Source organism: Sceloporus occidentalis, unplaced genomic scaffold, assembly GCF_023333645.1.
Source record: "Sceloporus occidentalis isolate IW3139 unplaced genomic scaffold, rSceOcc1.0.p SCAF_3, whole genome shotgun sequence".
Classification (NCBI taxonomy): Eukaryota; Metazoa; Chordata; class Lepidosauria; order Squamata; family Phrynosomatidae; genus Sceloporus; species Sceloporus occidentalis.
Window position 1 is genome coordinate 208,953,287 of NW_028316983.1, and position 22,217 is coordinate 208,975,503.

The 22,217-nt window shown below is 40.7% G+C and overlaps 1 protein-coding gene across 1 annotated transcript in view; it reads left to right on the forward strand.

The window, feature by feature from the left end:
- The first annotated feature begins 313 nt into the window (after positions 1–313).
- The window catches only part of PI15 (peptidase inhibitor 15), a 30,112-nt gene continuing 8,208 nt past the window's right edge, over positions 314–22,217 (forward strand). The window contains exon 1 of the mRNA XM_089518907.1: positions 314–586. Coding sequence (XP_089375033.1) covers positions 314–586 — 273 coding nt within the window. The remainder of the gene's footprint in view (positions 587–22,217) is intronic.

The following is a 22,217-nucleotide window of genomic DNA, read 5'->3' on the forward strand; positions in this document are numbered from 1 at the left end:
TAGTTGCTCTTTGCAGCCCCTTCAAGTTGCATTCAGAGGGTCAGTATGAATAAATTCAGTTGTATGTCATAGGGAAATTTTGTATGTACTGTTGCTAGGTGATTTGAGATACAGTGATTCTTTATTTGACTTGGGAAACATTATATTTTGAATTTTGTTTCTTACATTAATAAACTTGGGTAAGCAGTAGAGGATATAAAGAAAAACTAATTCACTTTCATCCCAATTATATTCTTCTTCTTCTTTATTTTTTACAGATCTTCCAAACTACCTGTCTTAAAGTAGCACTCTCTCTTTCTTCATAGGCCCTAAAATGATAGTAATTTCTGCCATTGGTGGTGCCCTCTTAATTTCCTTTTTCTGTGACATGAGTGCCATAGAATTACCCAATTCCACTGACATGTTCCCATCAGCCAATAATTACACCAGTGCTAAAGCAGCTTTGAACACTCAGCTGGATTCAACAAGCCTCCCCAAAGCCAGAAGGAAACGATACATTTCGCAGAATGACATGATTGCCATTCTGGATTATCACAATCAAGTACGAGGCAAAGTCTTCCCACCTGCATCTAACATGGAATATATCGTAAGTAAACATTCATTTTGTCCTGCACTCTTTTCTGAACTTTAGGGCTTGTGGAGTAAAAAGAAAAAGCTCAGGTTTCATATTACCATACCATGCAATTTCGTTTTCCTCTTGAAGCCAATGGCTTTTGAAACCACTGTACTGTTTTGCATGTGCTGAGTAACTCCAGTGCTGTCTCCCTACACACATGACATAGACATTCATGCTGTGACAAAAGGAGCCTTACCACTTCCATAGGCTTTTATGGAGGTGTGCATATTCTGAATGAAGGTAATGTCTCTCATGGATGGCATCTACACTGCAGAAATAATGAAATTTGGCAGCACTTTAATGGCCATGGCTCCATGCTATGGAATTTTGTGATTTGTAGTTTTGTGAGATATTCACCCTTCTCTGTCAGAGAGTTCTGGTGCCAGAACAAACTACAAACCCCAGGATTCTATAGCATGGAGCCAAAGCAGTAAAAGCAGTGGCAAACTGTATTATTTCTGCAGTGCAGATCCAGCCATAAATACAACATAGATAATAAATACTGTATTGAATGAAGAGCTGACTCAGAAATGACAGTGTCATCTTCTGAGCATCTGGCAAAGACCATTCATTTCCTCCTCACTCATTCTAATATATAGTTTTTATGGGTGTTTTCAATATATATTTTCATGTACTCTTTGTCTTTGATATGACCATGCATTTATTACATTTTTAAAATTAATTTTATTTAACTTTGGGTAGTAGGCCCAAAGAACTTTTCTTATTGGGTGGATCAAAAGTGTCACATATAAATAAATTCATAAAGTCAATGTATGGTCACAGTGGGTTAGTACAAAATCCTCTAAATCTCTTTGAAGGTTACCGCACCGGGGATAAAGCGTTCCCTGATGCGTTACAATGGGCATGAGCGGAGCCGCACACGGAGCGTGATGGGAACCTGATGGGGCCCAGAACGCTAGTTTACCGCACAGGGAACGCCATCGCTGCTGCCGCGCGTTTCCATCACGTTCCCATTGGGTTCCAGGGGATGCCATTTCTGGGAACTGTTTCGAAACCATCCTCAGAAATGGCGTCCCCTGGAACCCGATGGGAACCCGATGGGAATGCGTGGCGGCGGTGGCAGTGTTCCCTGTGCAGTAAACTAGTGTTCTGGGCCCCATCGGGTTCCCATCACGCTCCGTGCGCGGCTCTGCTCATGCCCGTTGTAACGCATCAGGGAACGCTTTATCCCCGGTGCGGTAACCTTCTTTATCTAATGCAGAACCACTGACCTAATGGATATTGTCTCTAGGCCTAGTTAAATAGGCTGCTCTTCATAAAAGCTTCTGCCATATTATTTATTTGTTTCATTTATAGTTTGCCTTTCTTCCAATGATCTTAAGGTAGCATAGAAGGTCCTCCTTCCTGTTTTTATCCTCACAACAGGCCTGTAGGATTCGTTGAGTTGCCTCTGACTGACTGAAGCCCAGGTAGCGTCTTGAAACCTGGAAGAATATCGCACAGCGTTCTGAGAACGTTTTGGGAACCCAATGGGAATGGAATGCATCGCAGTTTACCGCATGTATGTGTTCCCATCGGGTTCCTAGAACGTTCCCGATGTGTTCCACATGCCTTCCAGGATGGGGACAGATTAGATGTGTTCCCAGCGAGCTGTAACGTTCTCAGAACGTTCCATAAGAAGTCTGTGCAGTATTCTTATCTGTTCCCAATTCCATTTTCTCATTCCTCCGTCTCCTAATTGGCTGAAAGAATGCCCTTCTCTTTAGTTCTCCAAAGTCGCAGAGCATGCAAAAATGTTTATTGCTCTCCCAGGTATGATGCGGCGCCCTCTTTGACAAAAGTAACTTAGGTTTTATCCTATTTTCTACAAACATGTCAGCATATGATGCCCCAACATTTTATAGGGGCTTGCCTTCCTTCTCTCCCAAGGGAATCTTCGGACTCCCTTGGGAGGGAGGACAAGCTCCGGCGGGGCTTGCCTTCCTTCCCTCCCAAGGGAATCCTCCCAAGGGACTCTGTATGTGTCTGCTTTCTGCACACACAGACGCTCAAATATATATATATACTTATACAAACACAAATTATATATAAAATGGCTAATGTGTGCATATATGTGTGTGTGTGTGTGTCTGTGTGTTCTCTGCACACTCACAAACACACAGACACATATTTATATAGATAGAATTCATAACAGCAACTTTACAAGTCCAAAGTTAGCAAAGTTATACGGAGTCAAAACAACCACAGAGTGGAGACGTCATCTTTACACAGTCCTCAAAATGAAATACGCATGCGCTACAGCAAAACGTTATGGGAACGTTCTCAAGAAAAAGGGATGCGCTGTGCGGTAAAATGCGTTCCCGTTACGTTCCCATCACGTTCTACTTTCTTGAATGTGATAATACCCGTTCCCAGAACGTTCCATCTCGTAACGTTATGAGAACGATATGCAATAATCTTCCTGGTCTTACCACCCTTAGTTGAATACTCTCACATTGGTGGATCCTAATATGAAATTCCTAATAAGTCTCCAAAACAAGCTAATTTATAATGTAATCGTAGGCTTTCAGATGTAAGTGTTGCTGGATTCAGTACGAAGCTTCCTTTTTGTGTATGGGATTGTAGCCTCAGCATATAATAGTCACATCAGTCCTGTGCAGACCAGCACTTTGGGCTGGCCTGGGGGTGGAATTGGGGCATAGCGTCTACACGATGCATGCCCTGGCTCCACCTCCAGGACACTGTGATGCCACGTGCTGCACCACATGGTACATGGCATCATGATGTTCCTCTGGTACTGCATTTGCATGACGCAGCACTGAAGATGCCCCGTATAGGTTTCTGCGGCCTCAATTTTGCTGAAGAAGGGGCAGCTGGAGACCACCCCTTTGGGGCTGTTTGCACAGCCCCATTATTATGGTAAGCCTGTTTGTTGCCTTGTCTGCACTTCAGAAATAAAGCAGTTTGGTACCACTTTAATTGCCATGACTATGGAATTCTGGGATTTGTTATTCTGTGACATATCTAGCTTTCTCTATCAGTGCTCTGGTGCTACAACAAACTACAAATCCCAGGATTCCATAACATTGAGCCATGGCAGTTAAAGTGGAGTCATACTGCATATTTCTTCAGTGCAGATGCAGTCTGTATGAGTGCTGTTTTTATACACTCTCACACATGCAGTCTTAGTATCAGGTAATAAATTCTCTCTGAACACAGCTTCTGTGCCTATATTCACATCCTATCCTACTTTGAACGCTCAGGGCAGTTGCTTTTGTGAGATATATATATAGGTCCATGAATCTTAAAGTATTGATAATTAAAATTGATATAAATAGTTTCAGGACAAAAATGGAGAGAAGAATAGACACGATTAAGGCAGAATGGTCTGTGAACATATGGAATTCATAGAATCATAGAGTTGGAAGACACCGCATGGGCCATCCAGTCCAACCCCCTGCCATGCAGGAAATCCAATCAAAGCATCCCCAATAGATGGCCATCTAGCCTCTGCTTAAAGACCTCCAAGGAAAGAGACTCCACTACACTCCGAGGGAGTGTGTTCCACTGTTGAACAGCCCTTACTGTCAGGAAGTTCTTCCTAATGCTGAGGTGGAATCTCTTTTCCTGTAGCTTGCATCCATTGTTCCGGGTCCTGTTCTCTGGAGCAGCAGAAAACAAGCTTGCTCCCTCCTCAATATGACATCCTTTCAATTATATTCAATATGAGTCCTCCCCCAAAACACACATGAGAACAATTTGTTTTTTCTGAACATAACAGAGAAGGAGAAACCTGGAAGATAAAACTTTCAGCTCGTAGAGGAACTTCTGTGTTGATGGTGTCTTGGCCTGATTACTTTTACTGGCCATTTTTAAATCCAATTTATTAAGAGCCAGCTGTTGTTTCTTTCTGGCTGCATTTCACCATCACAGCAGCAACATCTAAGCCCAAGGAACATATGAGATGGATGAATCACATGTAAATTCCAATACCTGCAGTACCCAATGAAGGTCACAGGTCATATGAACCATGTACCCTACATGTTTTACTGATATTAAATGAATATCAACAGTGCAGAGAAGAATATATTTCTGATAACAGATTTTCCCTGCCCTTTTCAATAATATGGTCTCTATTTCCAGCAAATGCAAATATAAATTTGCATTTTTATGGTACTATCCATGCAGTATTCAGTTATGATTTCCCCCACAATAACATGAGAAGATGGGGTGCGGGGGGGGGGGAATGGAACAGGAAAGAGCGGGAAAGACTTCCAGATATCTCAGTAGCCTAAGTGTTTAGTCAAGGCTTTCTAAGAATGGATTCCAGATTTTTTTTCAGATGTGTGTAAAATTTGTGTCCAAACTTTCAAACCCTTAGTGCCAGACATTTGGCTCCAGAATGGATAACACTAAAAGTATGCTTTCAGAGAGCCTGTAAGTGAATGTATTCTTGGAATAGAGCCAATTACTAACTTAGTGGATTTTAAGGGATGGAATACCTCTGCTGAACTGCCTCAAACCAAGAAGCCTACAGGATCCCAAGCATAATGAAACATGGGATGGGTTTGAAATGTGTTCCTATATATCATTTTTAGATCCTCAGAGCATAATCATGAACTGGAATTCATGTAGATCACAAACGTTTTACTCCTTCAAAATTTGTGATGCATTTTGCAAGAAATTAAATAAAAGGGTTTAGTAGGTACAAAATGAAAGTCAGTGTGGTGTAGTGGTTTAGGTGTTGGACGATGACTGTGAAGACCAGAGTTTGAATCTCTTGCTTGGCCATGGGGTGACCTTAGGTGAGTCACATACTCTCAGCCTTCAGAAGGCAATGGCAAACCTCCTTGGAATAAATGTTGCCAAGAAAACCCCATAATTGGTTCACCTTAGGGTCTCCATATGTCGGAAACAACGTGAAGGCACAATGAACCAGTATGCTTCATTCACTGGAAAATTGCTTGAAAATTTGTACCTTTGGTAAATGCATACATAAAAATTCACCAAAAACAAGATAGAATGAACACAACACTGGAAAATAAGAACATAAACCAAAGTGAGCTTAACCGATGTGGATGAGATAAACCTGATTTTTACCATGCATCCCACAATCTTAACTAGTACAAAAATCTACCATACGAAGAGCAATGGAGGGACAAATGGATATGCAAGCTAATATATTTTTTCTGTCTATCTTAGATGCAACTTTATTGATGATTGCTTGTTTCAGTGCATGAAGAATCATGTGCATGACAGATTTTGAGTTTCACCTCCATGCTGAGCAGCTAAAATATACTGCTTCTGCTTTCATTACATAATGATCTGGTGATGGGGAGGGGGATTCAGATGACCCCCCTTACACACATATACATTCAAGGAATACAAGAGATATCACATGTTTATGCAGCCTGACACTGCCCTCTACTGCCACCATCCTTCATGGTACTGTCTCCGGTTGACCCTGTCTTTGGGATGTTTCAGATCATACATCATAGGGAATGTAGTCACATCAAATCATTTCTCATGTAATCATGAAGACATGCAACTGAGGGTTGCAAAAGACCATATGTGCTGCAACCCTCCTCATAAGTTATTTGGCCTTGTGGAAGCATCATCCGAATTTCCTATAAGCACTGTTTTTTGAGGTAAGGAGAAAAGCCATATATACAGTAGTATTGCAACATTGGAAAAGTGGTGACTATATGGTAGAAGAGCTTAAAAAGTTACTTTTTTATTTCAACTCTCAATGGACAGGCTGGCTGGGTAATTCAGGGAATTGTGTTCAATAATAATAATAATAATAATAATAATAATAATAATAATAATAATAATAGTGTTGTCCAAGCTCAGCCACAGAGTTACCATATGTTGAGTCTCCATTATCTGAAATGCTTGGGGCCAGAAATGTTTGAGATTTTGGAGTTTTTTTAAATTTCGGAATTTTTGCATATATATAATGAGATATCTTGGAGATGGTATGCAATATTTTAAAATAATTTTGCACATGAAACAAGTCTGTTTACACTGAAGCATCAGAAAGTGAAGGTATCATTATCTTAACCACCTCTTTAAAAAATATTGGATTTTGGAGCATTTCAGATGTTGGGGTTTTAGATAAGGGATACTCAACCTACATATAATTTGAGACTTAACTTTTTTTTAGGGATGAGGGCTACACTATTATATTATTTGTCAATGGACGTTCAGACAAAAACCCTGTTAAGAAAAGTTTCAGAGACTGCAGTTTTTCCTTCCTTTCTTCAAGTAGACAGTGATAATGGCTGGCTGTTTTCCTGTTAGTGCAGCTGGCTTTTCATCCAAATCTTGAAGGATCTATCCAAGGTGCTTAACCCTGCTGCCAAAACTACATTCGTGAATAATTCATGAATTAAGAATCACTCCCTTAAAGTCTGAACTCAACTCCAGAATAGATTCACCATTCCACTGAAACAAGTCATCAGCTGCCCAAATGAGACCCAAATGACAAAGATTCTTGTACATCCAGAATTCATCTCATAAAGGTTTCCTGACACTTGAGAAACCTGCATCTGGGATTCAAATGTTTATGAATATTCTTTCCATATGTGGTATAGAAATAATACATATTTCCTGCAGGGTTATTCATAAATGCAAAATGAATATGTCCTGTAGTTTTCCCCTCCAATCAAGAAAGCAAAATAAATCTTTCTGCAAGATTAATGCTAATGGTCTGTAGATTTTCACTGACCTAGAATTTATGCTGCCTGAGGTAAAGCAACAAACATCCCCAGCAACCAAAACCAAGACACATAACATCCAAGCTAGGCAAATATCTGGGTACTTGAAGTGGAAAATACCCCAAGTACAACTATGTATTCCTAGTAGGAAAAGCACAACAATATATAATTAGCTGCCATTTCATGATACCTCAAATATACTATGTGAGACATCCAATTTACGCTGCCTAATTGTAGGGCTAGTCTGTTACTAACAGAATAATTAAGGAATAATTTTCAGTGCTTAACCTCAGCCAGACACTCACAGACATTAGCTCCAGTAATCTGCTTCAATAATTTATTATTAGACTTTGGAAATTCTTAATTCAAAGCTAGGATTCTTTTTTTCATACACATGCAGGATTGATATGGGACACAATACTTTTGCAGAATACCAGGCCAAACTCTTACTGCTGGCATTTTTGAGATCAAACATATCATTTCTTATCTACTGGAGTGTGGAGCAAAAGTATCAGGTAGCCAGTAATGCATTTTAATATCCCTCCCTCCCTCCCTCCCTTTGGACCATATGAATACAATAACCCAACTATTTTATTCCATCATTGTCAGATTTTTATATGCAGAAAGAGGCAGAAATTCATTGAATAATAGCATTTATTGAATTAATATATTTTATGACAGATTCACTCTAATGCTTGTATCACACCATCAGCATTACTATGACATTTAAGTCTTTTGGACTGAACCAGCATTAAGACCAAAAAAGTCTCCATGCTTTGCTTACAGGTACTATGATGCAAAATACCCATAAGCAAAACATGCCCCTTTAAACAAAATTCTGGGAACATAGATTGTAGTAACCAACGTAACAACACCAGTAGAGCTGGATGACATTCAAAAATACAGATGAATTTTCCATGGAAAAACTTTAAATCAAAACCAGAATAGACAATTTAATTTTAGCTGTGGATTCGCATGCAGGCTGAGCAGATACAATCATTGCAAGTACCAGATAGTCTGAGTAGTTTCCTAATGAAGGAGTTGAAGAGAATTATGGTACCTGTCTACCTCCCATAATTTTGTTGTTTGCATGTCTCTGTATTAATGTAATTTTTAGTCTGAATTCATGGCTTACAGGGGACTTTCAAAAATTAGCCAAAGAGATGCCAGTAGCCCTTGGACCACAAGTTGCCCACATCTGTTTTAAGCCATATAAAAAGACTGTAGACTGTTATGGAAAACTTTTCAGTTTATTGATATTAAGAAAAAAGAACATGATCAAGAGATAGAGAGAAGCCTCAAAAGAGAGACTTGGTGGTTATTGAGACCCAATATATTTTGAGTCAAATGCCTTTTACTGAGATGTAATGTAACTAATTTAAACATGAACATTCTGCATACTTTCTCCTGATACAACCCTATCCAAAGTAGCAGATCCCTTGGATATGGTTCAAAGGTCCCTTTGAATCCTATCCAAAACAGCAGGTAGTATGTAACGTTCTTCTGCTTCAGAAGCAGACAACTTCAAAGGATAGGAGAGCCAATTTTGACTTTCAACACAGAAATGCCAAAAATAAAAGTGAAATGAAAACTGGATATGGACAGAGATCAGTGAAATTTGTAGCCCTGCTTACTTCACTCCTCTTGCCTTTCCTAGTCTACAATGATGTGGGATGGATAGGAAGTCAGCTCCTGACTTGGGTTTAGTCTACACTGCAGAAAGAATGCAGTTGGACACCACTTTAACTGCCATGGCTTAATGCTATGGAATTCTGGGATTTGTAGTTTCTTGTGGCACAAGAGTTCTTTGACAGAGATAACTAAATATCTCACAAAACTACAAATCCCAAAAATCCATGGCATTTAGTCATGGTAGTTAAGGTACTGTCAAACTGCATTCTTTCTGCAATGCAGATGAGATCTTGGTGAAACGAGTTCAGTAACTTGAGGGCTGAAGCAGATAGCCTGGAAGGAGCAGCCTCTGGCCGCTCTAGCCCCAATTGGGCCAGGATCACAGAAACTGCACAGCCTGCTCCTGAAGCAGGCTGCTGCTACAGTTCCAAGTCGGCATCTGGCAGGAGCAAATTAAATCTGCTTCTTTTTTGGCTGGCTCTCACCGGCTCGATGTGGCCTTGGCACAGCTTCCGGCATCATCTAAACATCATGCCCCCCAAAGTGTCCAGAAGCTGCTTTATTTGGTCTGTCTGTTTTGGGCCTTGAGTTGTTCCAGGGGGATAGAAATCTGTCTTGAAACATATTGGCCTTTAAATAATTGAAGTGGATGCTTTAGGGTCTCCTCATCACCACAACTCTTAAATATGTTTCACAAATGTGGATAGCAGCTACTAAACACGTCTGGAATCTTGTTGATGACATGAGCTGGTGGAAGTCTCATTTGTGCTGGTGTGAGTCAGTTTTCTACCATGGTGTAGTAAAGCTGGAGGATAGTGGAGAAAGTCTTCTCTGTCAGAAGAGAAACCTGTGAACTAGCATGACAGCTTAATCTGCTGACAAAGATGGCTTTTTCTGCCATCTCCCAGTCACCATAGCACCTGCTTCCCTCTTTTCCTGTGCATCTTTTTCTCCAACACTTGCTTTTCCACGGTCATAATTAGATTTTGGCCAATATTATTGTTCACAATCTAGGAGATTATCACACACGAAAACAGTGCCGGGCTGTAACCATCAGTCTAGGCAGCCTGTATCCAATGCGGGCTTCTCCTGCTGCTTTTCAAGAATGGGAAGATCCATTGGTGACAGTTACAGCCTGTGTCTATCCTGTTGTGGATTTGATGTGCGATAATCTCCCTAGAGCTTGGAAAAGTGAAGTTTTTAAACTAGAATTCTCCCAGTAGTGTGGCCACTTGACACACAGGAATTGTAGTTAATAAGATTCTTATGTAACCGTAGAAAATATTATAAATAGGAGTAGGGCAAAATTTTATTTAATCTTTGAAATACAAATTAAGTCAGTTTATTTTAAAATAAACGGAATTTGTATTTCAAAGATTAATAATACGTATTAGTAGACACTTATTTGTAATGCATGCCTCATCTCAAATATTGTTTAAAAAACAGCACATCAGAAGAAACTGCATTCAAAATGTGAATAATTTGGGGGAAAACAGCATGCTACATTCATATTTTAGGGAAATTGCATATGAAAAAGGTTAAATTGGGGGCATTTATAATGTGGAAATTAGATGGACTAGATTTAAGATGTGAAATTGACCAAGACCAGACATAGATTGATTTCATAGAATCATAGAATCATAGAGTTGGAAGAGACCACGAGGGCCATCCAGTCCAGCCCTATTCTGCCATGCAGGAAATCTAAATCAAAGCATCCCCGACAGATGGCCATCCAGCCTCTGTTTAAAGACCTCTAAGGAAGGAGACTCCACTATACTCTGAGGGAGTGTGTTCCACTGTCAAACAGCCCTTACTGTCAGGAAGTTCCTCCTAATATTGAGGTGGAATCTCTTTTCCTGTAGCTTGCATCCATTGCTCTGGGTCCTAGTCTCTGGAGCAGCAGAAAACAAGCTTGCTCCCTCCTCAATATGACATCACTTCAAGTATTTAAACAGGGCTATCATAGCACCTCTTAACCTTCTCTTCTCCAGGCTAAACATCCCCAGCTTCCTAAGTCGTTCCTCATAGGGCATAGTTTCCAGACCCTTCACCGTTTTAGTCACCCTTCTTTGGGCACGCTCTATCCACAGTTATGAGAAAAGCGTTAACATTCACAATATGTAGCACTTAATTTCTTTAGAGTATTATTGGTTATGACCAGCATCTTAAGTTCTTCCTGTAATGCTGTAAGAAGCCAATGCACATTCTGGAGCACCTGCCAGTAATGTGATCCTTTCAGCTGAGCCCTCTGGAGATGAATTACTATGTTCTACAGCAGCACTACAATATAAAATTCCATTTCAGTATTCACTGAATGCATTTTAATGTTGCAAATAGGCAACTGAGTGAAGAATTCATATCGTTCTGAAAGGGCCATTGTTTTATTATGACAGAATGCGGTTTATCTTAAAGTCACTAACACATCTTGGATTACTACAGATTGCTAACAAGCACATAAGAGGAAGCCTATTGGCTTGAAAAAGAGCATAGGGATGATAGCAGCTTTTCTATACCATGTATATAATTTTGACCGGGGTTTTTTTGTAAATAACTTGCTTAAACATAGCTCCTATTGTATATAAAATACACACTCAACTTTTTCCATAATGAGGCAGAGAAACATTTGATTCTTTCCCCAAAAGTAAGACTCTTATCAGCAACACTATCTGATTTTGAATAGAAAATAGAGTGGATGATCTGAGCTAGCTGCATTTCTAGGCTTCCCTGAGAATTTGTTTAGTACCCAGAACTGTCACACACTATTATAAAAAAAGATTTTTGGTGGTAAATAATGCAGAAAGTGGTCTGGAGCAGAGGGAGGAGTCAAGTCCTTTAGCTAATGATGTCCAGCATCCACCTTTAAGGTAAGGAAAAGTTTCCCTTGACATGAATGTCTAGTTGTAACTGTCTGTTGTAACTGTCTGTCAGGGATGGTGCTCATCTCCTTTACTAAGCCAGAGATCCAGCATTATCCGAAGATGACTCCATGGCCATGTAGCCAGCATAAGTGCTACTTATTTATCTACTTTCACTTTTACATGCTTTCGAACTGCTAGGTTGGTAGAAACTGGGACTAGTGATGGCAGCTCACCCCGTAATGCAGCACTTGGGTCTCAACTGCCAACCTTCCAACCTTACGATTGTTAGAATTGGCATCTTAACCACTAAGCCACCATGTCCCTTCTAGCACCCCCTTTTAAGAAGTGATAAACTTATGCCCCAAAGGTTAAACAACAAATACTGTCCAGATTATCCCAGGGCCAACACGTGGCTGGATGCCTCATTCTGACATCAGAGCGAGTGACTGTAAATAGCAGTGGATGTGACAGGTGGCTCAGTGGGACATATTTTTAAAAGCTGCTCAGCATCAGAACTGAGGGCTCCAGATCTTCCAGGAAGATCTGGGAAGATCCAGTGCAAAGGATAATCCAGAGTAAAGGAATATAATGTGTCACCTAGTCTGTTTACACCAGACATTGGGTTTGGGCTGTGCATTGTCTGGTCTGCCTCCACCCCACCCCCACCCCCCACCCCAAAGATGGGGGGATGCTTTATTTGGGTTGTGCAGACAGGGCCTGGATCTTTCTTAACTTATTGCATTAAATTTACCTCCTGAAACTCAAAGTATTGCACATTATTTTCCCCTTCCTTATTTTCATTCTGGCCTGATCTAGACGGTCCTTTGTGGCGCCCCCATCACATGCTAGGGGTTGGCCGAGGGCACTCCTCCCATATTGGCTTCACCCCTAGCACATGACGGGGGCGTCAAAATGGCAGCGCCCTGTACACATGGGCGCTGCCATGTTGATGCGATGGACGCTTAGTGTCTGCACGTCCTGGTGTCATAAGGACATCATGAGTGTGCCATTGGCGCACTGCGATGTCCTTATGGCGCCGCAAGAAGGACCCACTTTTTGCGGGTCTTTTTTGCTGTGCGAGGGAGCCACGCAATTTGTCCGCTGCGGCTCACTCGTGCAGAAAAACAAAGCGCGGATAGACTGCCCTTTTTGGGCGGTCTGTATCCCGCCTCTAATAACAACTCTTTGAATTTGGTTCAGCTGAGAAACTATGACTGGTTCAAGGTGACAACATAATGGTATGGGGAAGCTCAGATTTGAACTGAAGTGTGATTTACTTTGGACAGAGGTTGTGAATATCAACATAGTAAATCTAAAAGAATGCAGTACTTTTGAACTTTCTGATAAAGACATTTTTATTTTAGAATAATCAACTGTATACAGTGGATCCTTGTTATACGCTGGGGTTTGGTTCCAAGATCCCCCGTGTATAACAAAATCCGTGTATGCTCAAGTCCCATTAAGTATAATGACATAGCAAAATGGTGTCCCTAATAAAAAATGGAACATCAAGGTAAATTTATACTTTTTTGGAACATTTTCAAACCGTGTATGCTTGAATCCGTGTATAAAAAATCCGTGTATAAGAAGGGCCGACTGTAATATATTTATTTTTAATCATTCTGTATGCATACATGTATACATGCAAAGTATTGTATTTATTGATTTGGAATTCCCCCACCTTTTTTTCATAGTTTCCTAAACTCAATACACAAGATTGTGCGCTCATTAGCACTCTATTGTTCTATTGGTTGTAGCCCCCATGAGAGTATGGTGATGGGGCTTTTGCTCAGAGGAAGTGAGTTGAGCCTTGCAGCCTCAGTCTCTGAGGCTTGGTGAACAGGATGTTTTGCCTGGGTGTGATGTAAGTGAGATTCCCCACCTTGATCAATGGGGAGAGGCAGGTAAGGAATAATAATAATAATAATAATAATAATAATAATAATAATAATAATTGGGGTTAAACCTCCCCAGTCCCATAGAGTCTTTTGGATGACTTTGTTGGGTTGTTTGAGCCTAATGAAAACTTCCTTGTGTGAGCGTCTATTGCTCTATTATAGTTTGGTGAACTTTTATATACTGAGTCAAGACTGATTGTTTGTGTGACCTGAGTGGATGTGTGATTGTATTCTTGTTGGCAGTCTATTGTTCTATTAGGTGTAGCTCCAGGTCCCCTTCCTGAGCACCTGGTCTTAGGGAAGCAGGACTTTGGCTGAGAAGAAGGGAGCTGCAGCCTAAGACTCTGGAGCTTGGTGAACAGGTTTGGAAAACAGGGGTGTTTCACATGGGTGTTTATTATTAATCTTTATTTATAAAGCGCTATAAATTTACACAGCGCTGTACATACAACCTTTTAGTTAGACAGTTCCCTGCCCGCAGGCTTACAATCTAAAAAGACATGACACAAAAAGAGAAGGGAGAGGTGGTGGGGAAGGGGATCAGGTCCAGCAGTTCTTCTCTACCTCTGAAGCCTGGACCAAGGCAGATGGAATGGAGGAAGGGCTTGGGTTCTTAATGGATGGTCAAAAGGAGAAGGGAATGACAGTAAGGAAGGGGGAAAGTCCAACTCATCTGCTCTCTCACATAGGCCCCTCTCCCCTTCAAGATGGTGGTCGGAAGGAGGGCTCTTTGTCTTTCCAGGCGAGGCCTGTTGTTGCTGGCCTGTCTCTCTCCCCCTCAAGATGGTGGTCAGAAGGAGGGCTCTTCTTCTTTCAGGCGAGGCCTGTTGTGGCTGGCCTGCCTCTCTCCCCCTCAAGATGGTGGTCGGAAGGAGGGCTCTTTTTCTTTCAGGCGAGGACTTTGAGGTGGCAGCCTAAAGTCCTGTTTCAGTGCCTTAATAAGACAACTGAATATGGACAGTGAGGGAGCTGCTGCAGTCAACTGAAACAGTTGTGGTGTCTTTGCATTCTTGTCAAAGGATGTGGGTAACGTCACCAGCACGAAGAGCAAGTTGTTGGAAAAGAAAGTCCAGCAACTGGAGGCCTGGGTATACACACTTCATCATATTAGGAAGAAAGGCTTTCCTGGACAGAGCAGAACAGACTGGATGGGGAACACATAGAGGAAGTTTATGGGGAGGAGGTCAGTTACCATACGCAGGAGTTAGTTGGGGGAATGTGACACACAGAAGTAGGAAAATTAGGGATTGTTCTTTGATCTTGCAGGTACAGAACCGATTTGAAGCTCTTTCCCTTATTAAGTATAATGAGGGGGAACAGCAGGGCCAATCTTCAGGGAAAGTGAGGAGACCTTGTTAGAATCAGCACAGGGAATGGCCGTTGCCAACCCTTGGAGGAGATGCATAGTGGTGGTGGGACATTCCTTGCTGGGGGGTACAGAAACAGTGATTTGTAGGCCTGACAAGATGTCTTGAGAGGTGTGTTGTCTCTCTGGGGCAAATGTCCATGATGTAACAGCGAGTCTGACAAGACCTGTTAAGCCTACTGACCATTACCCTTTCCCTTTGGTCCACATGGGAGCCAATGTTACTGCAAGGCACAGCCTTTAGAGCAGTGGCCTCCAAACTGTGCCCTTTAAGAGATTTTGGATCTCAGCTCCCAAAAGCCTGAGCCATGTTGACCAATACACTGGGATTCTGGGAGCTGAAGTCCAAAGCCCCTTAAAGAGCACAGTTTTGGGACCACAGCTTTAGAGTATCATAAGGGATTATGAGGGTCTGTGTAGAAGCATTGGTCCTGATGCACATTGCATTGTGATGCATTCTGATGCACATTAGATACTCATGCACATTGGGTACTCTTGCTGGTGTTGCACTATGCCTCTTTGCAATTCACTAAAGGGGTTTCTTAGTGCCTCTGCTACATAGCTGGGTATATGTAAAGTTATGCCAAATAACAGGTCATATAGGATTTTAGTGAATGGTTTTAAAATTTAGTTATAAGACATGACTAAAACTTTACTTTTACTGTTACTTTTTAAGAGCCTTCCAGCATTCTAAAAATAACACTTCTGAGGGACATAATTCAGCCGCTTCTTATTTATTTGAGAAATTCAGCCCAGTGGCATTTGATATGAGGTTACCATAACTCAAAAAGAATATTATACAGTGGGAAAAGAGTAGAAAAGGCAACTGAAATGACTGGAGACACTGGAGAAACTCCCCCAAAAGAAATTAAAAAGTTCACACTGAACAATCCCACTGGCAATCCCATTGGATTCAAAAGATTCAAAGGTTGCTGTAGTTTCTTGAGAGTTAGTGTCGTTTATCACTTAGAATGCTGGACACCTGGACTTGATTTGGGGAAATCACACTTGCATTCTTTAGATGACTGTCATGTGTCTAATGTGTGAACTGTATAGGTGACCTTGCTCTGAATAATTTCTGCCAACATGATAATACTCTCATGTTGCTTGGCCACATGTATCTTGGTTTCCATCTGTGGAATGGAAGGTATGTGATTGCATTGGTTTAACATGTAACTTTAGACCAAGACAGAAACGCCACCCCTTTTTGCTGTGCAGTGTTACCGCAGCAATCAAATGGCAGGGTGCGCAGCAAAAAAAGGAGCTGCTTAGAGCAGCACTTCCTCTAGAAGACATGTAGGCGCTCAGACGCCCACACGTCATAGACACGCCCCCCGTGTGGGTGGTGCCGTGCAATTATGGCACTGCCTGCACATAGTAGGGCTCAGGACCATGCAGTTGGTGCGTGGCCCTGAGCCCTACTATTGCCGCCAGGACACCGCTTCCTGGCGGTGTGTACCGAGCCATAGTCACACTCTTAATAAGAGAGAGAAACATGGTAGGTAACTTGTAATTTGTTCCTTCCAAATGCTGGGGCTTCACATAAATATCTGGTTGGCCACTGCATCAAAATGCTGCTGATAGACTTTTTGGTTTAATCCAACAAGGTTTCATTATATTTGTAAAGGGGAAATGTAATATTAGAAGCTGCTCCCTCTGAGCAATATCAACCAAGAAACATAACTAGGGAACTTATCTCATTTTTTAATAAGTCTAATTACCCTACCATATTGAAGTCTGTTTTGGGATGTAGCCGAGTATTATCACAGGGAAAATGTCGCTGATGCTGCTGTCTAAATGCATCTCACCTAAAACCTGGCTAGAGTCCGCCCTCAGCTGGCGAATTGCTGCCCTCGGCTGGCCAATTTGCAAAGTTACGAAACTCTTGACTTTGTAAAGTGGCCATCTAAGCATGGCTTGTAAGTGGGTTTTAGGCTGGATGCAGTTGAGTGGTGGCATGGTGGCATTTCCCCTGTGATAATACCTGATTGCATCCTGAAATAGACTTCAACACAGCAGGAGTAAGTCGGATTCTTTAAAAATGCAGCTTTTAAAAAAAATTCAAACTGCAAACAGTTACTGCATTTTAACTGTCATGGCAACATCCAGGGGAGTCCTGGGATTTGTAGTTTGATGAAGCACTACAACTCTCAGGGTAAAAATTCTCAATACCTCTCCTTAAACTAAAAATCCCAGGTTTCCATAAGATGCTTCTATGGCAGTTAAAACAGAGACATAGTGCTATAACTGTGCAGTGTGAAAAGCCCTAAGTTGAGTCTTTCCTACATGTCCCTAAATGAGATAATGTACATAATGAATTTCTGTGCAACAAGCGGTCATTAGTCTGAGAAAAACTGATTACTTAATTGTTTAAAAAATCAAGCCAGAAATCATTTGAATGATAAATAAACATCTTCTTAGTGCAAAGGACTTCCTGAAGTTCTAGAAAAAGAAAGTAATGGCCTTTTAAAAATGGTTTTGGCATGAGTACTTTCTAGTTTTCATAGAACTGATTTGACTAGATGAATATGTACAGCATGCAGATGTAATATTAGTGGAAAACATTTTTTTTAAAAAAGTCATCCCCAAAATAAATGCAACCAGACCTCTTCTGAAAGCCAGCAATCAGAATTAGGCATATGTTAATGTTCATTACTACCCAAGTACCAAAATTAGATCTAAATGCAGAAAGGTTCTGTTCTTTGAGATGTTACTACTGGTTGAGTCTCTTTTAACTGTAATTCTGAAATGCTCAAAAATCTGAAATTTTCAGCACCACAATAGCATGTACATCTGTGAGACTGGAGATAGATGTGAACAACTGACCAGGAACATAATGTCACCACCTTGAAGGTGGGAGCAGGCAGCTGGAGGGCTCTCTTGAAATCTCCTGTGCACTATTTAGGTCTCTTATATAAAATGGTTCAGTAGTTGTGAGCTGTAGATAGAGGATAAGATGGTGCTCCCCCACTGTAAGTACAGGACCAATTAGGACTGAATTTTAACTCATCACTGCCCCCACTATTCCTTAGGTCAGTTTGGGGGTTAAAGGACATTCTATGTAGCATTTAACACTTGAGAACAGAAACTGCCTTGCAATGAGCCAGATTATTGGACCATTTAGCTCAATAAGCTCAACTCTTGATTGACACCAGGATTTTCCCAGGGTTTTAGGCAAGATTATTTCCACTTATGTATAAGCAAATTATATAAGACTGAGTGTGTTTGGGATAACAGGATGGTCTTGTTGTGCCATTAAAGAGAGGACAATACACCTTGGCTTAGTCATTAATAAAAATTGAATAGTCAAAAAATCATAAAAAACGAAGATTTCAGAAAACAGCTATGAAGAAACTAGATAAGATCCTCATTTGTAAATACATATACCATATTTTCCAGCATATAAGACGACCCCCAACTTTTCCAGTTAAAATATAGAGTTTGGGATATACTCACCGTATAAGACTACCCCTCTTCCAACGCCCACCAAATAAAAATTTAAAAAAATATCAGATTTGAATTCAATATGGTAATTTTAATTCAAATGCTTATGACATGCAAGTACTTAGCAGGAAAACCTGTTGTATACAAAACCTACTTGCATTGGTCAGCTCTCCCTGCCTGCCCAGCCCTCCCTGTCTCCAAGACTATCAGACTGGTAGTGCAAACACAGCTCTTTTTTCCATACCCCGCAGCCGTTTTTGAGCTCCCCCTACCATATGCGGCGACCGCAGATTCTCCAGTCTGGCTCAGAAGTTTCAGAACCTACCATATCAGATGACCCCCGGCGTATAAGATGAGCCCCGACTTTTGAGAAGATTTTCCTGGGTTAAAAAGTAGTCTTATATGCCAGAAAATACAGTAATTAAATATGAAGACATATTAAATACCAAGATTGGGATCAACCAGGACACATTGTTTTTAATTTCTAAGTGTGCTTGTGAAAGTTGAACAGTGAAGAAAGCTAACAGGAAGAGAATCAATCCATTTTAAATATGGTCCATATATTTCACAGATACTACGGACTGCTAAAATGTTCTGGTTTGAGCAATCTGGATGCTGTCTGGCATGTTACACACAAGAAACAGGTTTTAATAAACTTAATACAATTTTACAAATTGACCTGTTAGCCTGGAACATCCAGGAAGACGCAGAGCCTTCTGTTTCCATGCTGCAGCCACTGCCACTGCCACGTGTTACTTGTTCTGAGGTCAGAATGAGGTGTTCAGTCATGTGTTAATCAAGGCTGGATGCTTTGTCCTGACCTCAGAAGTGAGCAACCTGTGGTAACAGTGGATGTGATGGTGACTCGGCAGGATGCCTCTACAGACAGCCATGGTGGCACGGAAACAGAGGCTGCATTAACATGCAGGTCAGGACAGTGCAGACAAGGCCTGTTTTTTTTAAATATTGACAATTGGTTTATATTCAACTGAATTCAGAGATCTTGATTTGGAGATCAAGCCTTTGGTAGCTCGACAAGTCTGGGAGCTCATATTTTTTTGCAAGCACTGCTTTTTCACCCAAGTGCTGTTATTTATATGTGCTGATTCACAGAGAACCATGTTGATTGTATGGAATTTTTAATCTCTGCTCCAAAGGCTAGTCACATAAGTACAATCTTTACTTGAGAAATTCACCAGAGGATACCATCCTGCTGAAGACTTTAGCTATAGATTTTTAATAAGTTGCATAGTTTCCTGAGTTAAAAATAAGCGTGAAAATATGCATTACTCATTGAAAAGTAGGAGCTCCTTGACTATTTTTTTTTTTTACTAATTGTATCTTAAAGCCTTGATGGTAAAGGACTGGTTTTTGCATTTGTAAAGGGATAGCTCAGAATCCAGGTGATCTCATAGCTGAAATAAATACAGAAAGGCAGCCAACTTGGTGTGTACAAATTCCAGTGAGTTCATGTGTTTTCATCACTTAGTATGAAAAAGAGAGGAGGAGTATGCACATAGAGAAACAGTTTCTTCTATATTTAATTCTGATCCAATATGGTGATTGCTGAGTAGGTTGTAGGTACCAATTGAGTTACTTTAAAAACAGGTGTACAATTTTGGTGATCAAGAAAATGTTTGTATCACATAATACCCGTATTGTGTCCAGTTCTGGGCACCAGAGTTCAAGGAATACCCTGACATACTGAAACGTATTTGGAGGAGGTCAGCCAAAAAGATTAAAGATCTGAAAACCAAGCCCTGTGAGGAATGGTTTAGGGAGATAGATATGTTCACCTTAGAGAAGAGAAGAAGGAGAGGTGATATGGTTGTCATCTTTAAATATCTGATGAAGTGGATTGTAGAAGATGGTATTTTCTGTTGCTCCAGAGACTAGAATAGAAATCAATGGATTCAAATTGCAAGAACAGAGATTCTACCAAAACATGAAGAAGAACTTTACTGTAAGAACTGTTTGATAATAAAATAGATTGTCTCAGAGAATTTCATTGGAAGTCATTAAACAAAGGTTAGAAGGGTATCTTCAAGGAGTGCTGTAATTGTATATTCTTGCATAGCAGAGGTTTGGTCCAGATGGCCTTTGTGGCTCCTTTCAACTCTATCATTCCATGATCATGAGGCAACCTGTGGGTGAACAGATAATTTTTATATCAAAGGCAATTTAACTCCAAAACAGTCAAAGCTAAGGTGCAAAAGCTTATTCTCCATAAACATCAAAGATTTCTTGGACCTATTTATAATGGCAGTGGAATAAGAGTGTGCTGATATGACTACCCTTTTAAAGGAATGAAAGGCTAATATTTCTTCTTTATGGGTGAAGGTGCACATGGTGCAGGAGATCACTTGCTGGAGATCAGTCACTCCTCCTCAATAAACAGCTGTAGAGGAGAGGCTTTAAGCCCTGGTCTGTATGAGGGAGTAGTTAACATCCTTTTCTCTTCATTGATCCCACTATAGGAGCTTATCACACAGGGGAGAATGCATCATGCTCCTGTTTTTTTCTGTTACCAATGCACAATAGCAACAAAACAGTAACAGGAGATGATCACACCTAAACCAAAAAACGATGCAGTTCCAATTTGATTACAGAAGAATAGCGCTTTTAGTGTACATACCTGAAGCGTTATGGTTCCATTTTTGTAATCTTTGCACATGCGCTAAAGAGATATCCTGGTGGTTCTCCCCTCCCCCCCCAACCGTCATTGCTGTTATTTCGAATAGCATTTTGTAAATACACACTTGTGGCAATAACATTTAGATTGTGCTTTTGAGATGTTATTAACGATTTAAATAGTTAATACAATGTGACGGTAACATGACATTTTGATAACTTCTGGGCAACGTGATCATCCTGACGTCGTGTGATCATCTTCTTCGCATTTGCACAATGGTAACAGAAAAAAAAAACGGGAACATGATGCTTTCTCCCCCATGTGATAAACTCCTATATAAAATCTCCCTCTTCCCTGAGCTGCTCTAGGTGCTGGGAAAAAGAAGAGTAACAGCATCATGCCTGCATCTTATTTTCTAATTAATAATTCCTCTAAAATCAAACTTAACCAGGGAATTTCTGCAGGAAAACATTAAAGATCCAGTTTCTCCCATGCTCATACCTTCTGACTGTCCCAGTTTGGCAGAGATAGAACCCATACACACAGGCCAAAATAAAGCTGCTTCAGGTCACTTTGGAGGTATTCTGTTTAAATGATGCATGCATCCTAAGAGGCCAGAAGCCACATCAAAGCCATGCTCTAGTCCTAAAGACTGAAGCTCAGCTTTGGCACAGCTTCTGGCATCTTAAGATGCATGTGTCATTTAAACAGCATACCTCCAAAGTGACCCAAAGCAGCTTTATTTTGGCCTGTCTGTATGGGACCATAGTCCAAGAGATAATCCTCTGTTTTTAGCTTCTTTTAAAATGTTCAAGTTTTCCTCTCCTCCTTCCACTTTCACCCTTTATTCTCAGATTGTTTCAATTGTTGCACATTGAATTCAAAATGCAAAATTAGTTTGCACTCAATTCACTCAGCAGGATGAAAAGGAAAGATTGGATGAAATCTTGCCTTTCCCAGCAGGCTCAGGTAAAAGCAAACTGTTCTTGTATGTTGTTCATTATTAATAACTTTTGCCATTTTGACCTCACTCTGATGTTGCTTAGCCACATGTGTTCTAGTTTTCATATGTGAAATGTTGGAAGTAGGAA